General features: G+C 35.8%; 2 protein-coding genes and 1 long non-coding RNA gene across 3 annotated transcripts; 2 read left to right on the forward strand and 1 right to left on the reverse strand.

Annotated features, from left to right (window-relative positions):
- Positions 345 to 828, reverse strand: LOC109128788. The gene is made up of 3 exons (XR_002035101.1): positions 768 to 828; positions 511 to 587; positions 345 to 407 (listed from the first exon to the last, which is right to left on the reverse strand). It is a non-coding gene; the product is annotated as an uncharacterized LOC109128788 (long non-coding RNA).
- On the forward strand, positions 3604 to 4379 carry LOC104742626. The gene has a single exon (XM_010463641.2). It carries the CDS (start codon positions 3661 to 3663, stop codon positions 4294 to 4296), a length of 636 nt encoding a protein of 211 aa, XP_010461943.1. The 5' UTR covers positions 3604 to 3660; the 3' UTR covers positions 4297 to 4379.
- On the forward strand, positions 4543 to 6820 carry LOC104742628 (probable plastid-lipid-associated protein 12, chloroplastic). The gene is made up of 11 exons (XM_010463642.2): positions 4543 to 4913; positions 5004 to 5057; positions 5167 to 5241; positions 5330 to 5452; positions 5522 to 5713; positions 5800 to 5883; positions 5972 to 6064; positions 6155 to 6208; positions 6276 to 6355; positions 6428 to 6535; positions 6641 to 6820. The coding sequence occupies exons 1-11, from the start codon at positions 4614 to 4616 to the stop codon at positions 6711 to 6713; spliced, it is 1236 nt and encodes a 411-aa protein (XP_010461944.1). The 5' UTR covers positions 4543 to 4613; the 3' UTR covers positions 6714 to 6820.

Raw genomic sequence — 7675 nt, forward strand, 5'->3', positions numbered from 1 at the left:
TAAGGAGTAGTGGATCTCATGTTTTTCCAATATCAAGTGCGAGAAACGAGATTGACTTAAACCTTGAACATTTACCTTTATGGCAGAAAAAGCTTGGCTTCATCGGCCTGTGTCCATCTAAATGAGTTTTAGAACTCTTGTAGTTATGAAGAACTGATGGATTGAGATTATCCATCAACCAAACAAAGATACTGAACTGACTTGCAGTTCAAAAGTTGCAGAACAATTCGATTTCAATATATTAAGGTGAAATGCGAACTAATAACACTGGCAGTAGCAAGAATATGAACGAAACATATGACACAAAGAATGATAGATACAACGATCTATAGAATTAGAGCTCACCTTGGCTCTTGTATTTCTCATACAGATGTGATAGCTCGGAGTAATTTGATGATGTGAGACCACTGGTTTGTTCATGGAAACACAATCTTTAACATCATAAACCTCTACATGAACAATGAACAGAAGAAATCGCAATCAAGATAATGAAGAAAGAAAAAAAGTTACCATCTTGAAGCGACATTGACGATCAACATAACTTCCCCCTTGAATTTGTTCAAAGCAACATCATTCCCATCAATGTCCTGCCTCCAAAATACATCTCAGTTTTTTCAGATTTAGTAGAATCAATCATAATAACCTAACACTCAGTAACAATATGAATCAGTAAAGATGAAAAACTTGAGGCTTTGTTACAAATTTGAAGATTCCCCCAATTTAGTATAGAGTAGACACAACCCTAAACAAAGAGTAAGAAGCAAAACCTTAACGGTGAAATCGTGAACTCTCTTCTCAGCAGCAGCTCTAGCTTGAACACTGAAAGAACGAGACTTGAAGAAGAACCCATGATTAATCAGGGATTTTAGAGAAAACCCATTACTCAGATTCGTGAAATTGGATATTCCGGTGAAGAATTTGAAGGAAGGGATGTCAAAGGTTGAAGATGAATTGGATCTGGAACTATGGATTGATTTTTCCGGTTTCCAGATGAATCGCCTTCGATTCGCCGTCTGGATCGAAAGAGAAGAGAGAGAGAGGATCCGAGAAGAAAGAAAGAAGAAAATGGGAAAAAAAATTTTCCTTTTTATATTTACCCATCCACAAATCAGTACGTCACGTAGGGTTGCTCCTGGGTTGCTCAAATTATTTCCTATATAATCGATTCTCGATTTAATGGACTGAAAAATGAGTTTTTAATTCGGTATTTGGGCCCCAAATGGAAGAGCAACCATGAGAGCAACTTCCACTGCAGATGCTCTTAGACCATGTAAAATGGGGATGTTGAATAAAAATTTCAATTGCTTAATCGATGCAATGAGGCTGTTCAATTTTTTAGAAAACACATGTGGATTAACCAGTTGAATTTTCAACTGGTTAATCTGAAGAATATGGGACATGCATTGCCACATGGCAAGTTATGAGAGGAGAAGATGGTGAGTCTCAGAATAGGAATTGTTTTTTTCTCTGTGTGGAAACATTTCTTTTATTCTGATTGGTTGATGATAGTTTTGTTAATTTTTTTTCTCATCCTAATTATTTGATCTCAATTATTGTATATTAATCTATTTTTTAAAAAATAAAAATTATACCAAAATTCATCATTTTAAAAAATCTATAAATAGAGACTAGTCTTGTTTCATTTGGACATAGAAAAAAAACATCAATTTTTAATAATAATTTTCTATTATCCTTATCAATTCTTTTTGTCTGTTTAAGCTTATTTTTTTTACTTGCAACAAGAAAATTAATTTTAATTATAAATATTATAATATTTACTTTAATTTAGTTTTAATCGATAATTATTATTAAATATGTAATCATAAATCATAAAAGAAAATAAAAATATAGAAATATTAAATGGTAGGGTAAGGTGTTGAATTTTATTAAACAAAACTATTGGAGAGGTTAAAATTAAATTGAGTGCTGAATGATTAGGCGAAAGAAAGAGAAAATAATTTAGAGTGTTAAAAAGTTGAGGTGTTGAATTTGATATCCATTGTACATGGTCTTATACACTACGAAATAAAATAATAATTTCATTTCTTAGGTCATATCCAATGGATAGAAACATATTAGGTTGCTCAAACATAATATTATATTGTTTTTAATTATTTATTTAAATTTTAAATAAAAAATAAAAAGTTAAACCAATAATAGCTTAACACATGTTTAGCAACGTTTCTCAAGTTGCTCCATTGAGCAACGGTTCAGACTCTGTCTCCTTCTTTCAAATTTTCTTTTTTTTTTTGCTGAGAAACCCTTCTAGCACCTCCCACTGGATTTGCTCTTAATGTAATCTTACTTATATTTTTTTATTAAATACTTGTGGAAAATCATATCGAGCTCTTTTTTATATAAAATATTCTCTTTCTAAAGACAATTAGGTTAACCGCCTCTAAAGTCTCGATTTCTCACCTTTGCCTCTCCGGCGGCCACCACAGCGCTGTGAGAGTGCTCTCTAGATCTTTTCCTGTCTTCTCTTTCCTTTATCGTTAGTTTTATTTGGTGAATTTTGGCCTTCGACAGAGAAGTTGTTAGTGAACTTGGGTTGTGAAAGGGTGGTCTTTGCAGAAGCAGTTGAGGGTGGTCAGATCTACTCGTTTTGAGGTTCATCAGAGAGGATGATGCCGGATCTGGTAGATCCACGGTGTGGTTCGTCTAATAAATCCAGCCTCTTTACTCTCCTCGACCTATATCTATATCTGCTTTTGTGCTTGTTATCGTCTCTATGTCGTCGATGTGGTTTTGGGTGGTCTCTTGTTAGTTTCCCTCAAGCCTTCATCTTTCGTTTGCTATTTCTCTCCTTGGTTCAACCTTTGGTTTCCATCTGGGTTGTTCCAGTTGTTTTGATTTGTCTGAAGTTGATGCTAGTTTCAAAGTTTACAGATTGTCCTATTCGGGGTGGAGATTGCAGTGAATGATAGGCTTGGCTCCTTGTCTTTGCTTTGCAGATCGGGTAGAGATCTGAAAGTGTTTTGTAGAGTTCTATCTAGACGAAATTTGGTGGCGCAAGGGTCGTTATCGTCGTCGCATCCGGAAGTGGTTGAGGTTTTTCTAGTGTCTCGCTTGCCGGGTTATGAGTATCTTTGGTTTGGAGAGGTCTGCTCTCATCTTGATAGGAGAAAGTGGTTGTTATCTTTGGTTTGCGGAGGACATCATTGATAAATCTCATTCTTAGGATTTTCAGAAGAAGAAGTTGATTTGTTGATTTTGAGCTACCATCTCTCTGAAGATTAAAGTCTTGTTTGTTGTTGTTCTTAGACCTTGGTTGCAATCTCCTTTGTTTTGAGGTTTATAATTTTTGCTTTGTATTGTTAATGTTTCTTGCTTTCAATTTAGCCTCCAAGAACTTTACTTCCGTCCGTCGGCTTAGCTTCCCTCTTTTGGGATTTAGACTCTAGAAATATTACTGTTTCCGCCAGTTTAAGTTTGTATTTCATGTATCTTTCAAATTTATTATCAATAATATCAGATGACAAAAAAAACCTTGTGGAAAATCTCATCAGAAAACGTAATACGATTTACGAAACAAAAAAAACGACGCGACGTTCGTTTTTGAAACATTTAAACAACGTGATGGTAAACTACAGAGAAGGCCTTATCATCCTCCAAGCCTCTACACACTACACTATTCGTTGAAGCTTCAACTTAAAATCAATGGCTTCGACTTCTACACTTCTTCTTCAATCTCTCTCTTCTACTAATCTTCACATCACAGTCCCAACAAGAACATATAGCGTCGTTCGTAGAACATTCAAATTTACAACGAAATGTTCATCAAAACCAGAGCCAAAAGATCAGTTCCTCGATCTCACGCCCGCACCCGAATCAATCAACACAACAAGCGCAGAGAAGTTCCCAATAGAGAAACGAAGAAGATCAGAGATCGTACGAGACAGAACACAAAGAGGGATCGAGAAACCAGAGCCACCAAACTTCGAGATTGGTTGGAAAAGAACAAAAGAGATCAACTTGGAGAAACCTAAAGGGTATGTGATAATGGATTTTTTAGAGAAGTTGGAAGCTTTAATGGCGAGAGATTTTGGTTCAAAGGAGCTTTTAGCTATAGCTGGTGAGATAGTCGCAGAGAGAGCTAGAGAAGAAGCTGAGGTTTTGAGAGATGAAGGTAAAGTTGAAGAGAGAATGGTCACTGAGCTCTTTAGGGTTTTGAAGTTGATGGAGATGGATTTAGCTATGGTTAAAGCTTCTGTTAAAGAAGAAACTTTGAATGAGAGGATTGAACAAGCTAGAGCTAGGTGTAGACAAGCTATTCTTGTTGCTAATTCTTTCTAATTCCTTCTTCTTTTATTTATATTATTACACAAAACAGAGCTTCATCATCTATAAAAGATCTTATTTTTTTTGGTTCTGGATTATACACATTGGATTGAAGATGATAGAAATCAAAACAAAGATTCATGCTTTTGGTTAATTTTTGAGTAAAGTTTTTAATTAATTGAGAAAATTTGACTTCCACTAATTTCAATTTTTTAAGATATATTATCACCAAGTCTCATGCTTTATTGTAAACCACACAATCATAAAAATGCAAACTTTATAGTTTAAACCATTCAGCGAAAGCTTCACAAGACAAGCGCAAGACAGAAACAATGGTGGCAGTCAGATTCTACACTGTAGTAGAGATGTCACTACCATGTTTATGTCCTTGCCCATCATCATCGCCGATTTCAATATCATCGTCTTCTCCGAGATACCATCTTCGTAACACAGCAAATAGGAGATTACATTCATCCAGAAACTGTAGAACTCTGCGCATAAGTTGTTCATCTTCCTCCACTGTCACTAACCAAACAGAACAATCCTCTTTCAACGATGCTGAGATGAAACTCATTGACGCTTTGATCGGGATTCAAGGCCGTGGCAAATCCGCTTCTCCTAGACAGCTCAATGTATGATAAAAACTTGAAATTTCTTTGATTTTTCCGGCATGTTTTCTTGATTCAGTCTCTGATTTTGAGAAACATTTATGTTGTTGTTAGGATGTGGAATCTGCTGTGAAAGTTCTTGAAGGTTTAGAGGGTATTCAGAATCCTGTATGAATGTTTTCTTGTGAAACCCTTTTCATCATCTTCAAGTTATCAAAACTCTGTTATGTTTTGTTCTTTGACTGACTCATTTGGTTGTCTTTTGGGGAATGTTTAGACAGATTCTGACTTAATCGAAGGCCGTTGGCGATTGATGTTCACCACAAGACCTGGAACTGCATCTCCAATCCAAGTCAGTTCTTTATCATCATATTCCCACTTTTTAGATGATTGTAGTTTGTATGTAAAATTGTAAATAATGGAATGATTTGTGTCTGCAGAGAACATTTACAGGAGTAGATGTGTTCACTGTGTTTCAAGATGTATACTTGAAGACAACAAACGATCCTCGTGTTTCAAACATTGTTAGATTCTCTGACATCATTGGAGAGCTAAAAGTTGAGGTGAGCTTCTTCATTCAAGTCTTTTGCATCTAAGACTCAGAAATTCATGCTTATTTGTTTCATCAACAGGCAGCTGCGTCGATCAAAGATGGGAAACGGGTTTTATTCCGTTTCGATAGAGCTGCTTTCTCTTTAAAGTTCCTTCCTTTCAAAGTTCCATATCCAGTTCCTTTTAGACTTCTTGGTGATGAGGCTAAAGGTTGGTTAGATACTACGTATTTGTCGCCTTCAGGAAACCTTAGGATTTCAAGGGGAAACAAGGTAGATAAGTTTCTTGATTCTGAAATATTGATAATGATATAGCTTTATAGTATTTTGATCCATAAGGAGATATATCTTTAGCGCAGGGGACAACGTTTGTTCTTCAGAAAGAAACTGTACCTAGGCAAAAGCTGTTAGCCACCATATCTAAAGACAAAGGAGTAGCAGAGGTAATGTATAATGCATCTGATAAACCTGACAACACAATTGATATTTTGGTTTTGAATGGAATTAATGGATCAGTTAGTATAACTGCAGGCTATAGATGAGTTTCTTGCGTCTAATTCGAATCCGGTGGAAGATGATTACGAGCTTTTAGAAGGAAGCTGGCAAATGATTTGGAGTTCACAGGTCACTTCTCTGATAACTTCAGTTTTTGTTTGTCTTGAACAAGCAACTTATTCGTTTTGATAAGTGATTTGTCGGTGTTTGTGTTTGTAGATGTTTACAGATAGTTGGATTGAAAATGCAGCAAATGGTCTTATGGGAAGACAGGTAAACACTTTAGTAAAATGTCTTAAGTAGTATTCAGTTGCTTCAGCTTGTTGAGGATTTGATTCAGATCATCGACAAGGATGGGAGGATAAAGTTTGAAGTTAACATCATTCCAGCATTTAGATTCTCCATGAAAGGCAAATTCATGTAAGTGATCTCTTTGAAACTTTTTTCTTTCTGTGATCTTGTTTCTTGATTGGTTTCATGAACTATCTGCAGAAAATCAGAAAGCAGTACATATGACTTGAAGATGGACGACGCAGCTATTATAGGCGGTGCATTTGGATATCCGGTTGATATAACAAACAAGATCGAGCTTAAAATTCTGTAAGATCTCTCTATCTTCTACATTTACAACTGATGATGATGAACCAAAAATGTTGGTTTCTTGCTACTAATACAAAGATGCTTGCTTACTTTGATGTTTTGTAGGTACACAGATGAGAAGATGAGAATCAGTCGAGGATTTGATAACATTATCTTCGTTCACATCCGAGAAATTTAGCTGCGTTACGTTGTTGTTCTATGCCCTTATTTGAAAATGTGAAAAAATTAGCATGTAAGAAACTGTCAAATGTTTTTAACAACAATGGAAGGTGATGGTTTAACTTTTTTGGATGTATAACAAGAACCAGAAAAAACAAGAAAACCACATGAGAATGATGATGATTATATGTGTTTCGCTACTAATGTCTAAATTAAGACAAAAATAACCTTAAACAAAAAATGGAAGTTTTACTTTTCGCTCCAGCTTGCCTTGATCATAAAACAAATGTTCAGTAAATATTTTATTTCTACCGAGAAAATACGAAAATCTCATTAAGAAAGGAAACTTACCACTAACAGCTTCTGGTGACATTTAATTACTCTGTAAATTCCCATTTTCACATCACAGAGAAAACTAGAAATAACAACAAGAAATGGAAACTGTAACATTCTATTTGTTAACAAAAACAACAGAGAAACATAATACTGATTTTTCCAGGATTTGCTCCCTTCAAATACTCTTCCTTATTTTCTTCTATTTCTATTTTGCTTTTTGTTCTTGCGAAGATCTCTCTCTCTTTCTCTGTTTCGTGTTTTTTATTTTATTTTTGGGTCTTTCTTGATTTTGTTTTGTTAATGGATATGGATGAGATGAGCAATGAAGCCAAGACAACGACAGAGACTTCGGGCTCAAGTGATTCAGTCTTGCCGCTCATGAAACGCGTGAAACCTACTGTGTTTGTTGAAACGACCACGAAACCTCCTGCCTTGTCTAACACGGTGGCAACAACGAAATACAAAGGAGTGGTTCAGCAGGCGAACGGTAATTGGGGTGCTCAGATTTACGCGGACCATCGGAGGATTTGGCTTGGAACTTTCAAATCCGCTGCTGAAGCCGCCGCTTCTTACGACAGCGCATCCATTAAGCTTCGAAGCTTTGATGCTAACTCGCACCGGAACTTCCCTTGGTCTGATTTCACG

The sequence above is a fragment of the Camelina sativa genome, chromosome 14 (genome assembly GCF_000633955.1).
Source record: "Camelina sativa cultivar DH55 chromosome 14, Cs, whole genome shotgun sequence".
Taxonomy (NCBI): Eukaryota; Viridiplantae; Streptophyta; class Magnoliopsida; order Brassicales; family Brassicaceae; genus Camelina; species Camelina sativa.

Coding starts and splice junctions, on each gene's coding strand:
- LOC104742628 (XM_010463642.2), top strand. CDS start 4,614: ATGGTGGCAGTCAGATTCTACACTGTAGTAGAGATGTCACTACCATGT. Junction 5,884..5,971: donor AAGACAAAGGAGTAGCAGAG/GTAATGTATAAT, acceptor GTATAACTGCAG/GCTATAGATGAGTTTCTTGC. Junction 6,536..6,640: donor AAGATCGAGCTTAAAATTCT/GTAAGATCTCTC, acceptor GATGTTTTGTAG/GTACACAGATGAGAAGATGA.
- LOC104742626 (XM_010463641.2), top strand. CDS start 3,661: ATGGCTTCGACTTCTACACTTCTTCTTCAATCTCTCTCTTCTACTAAT.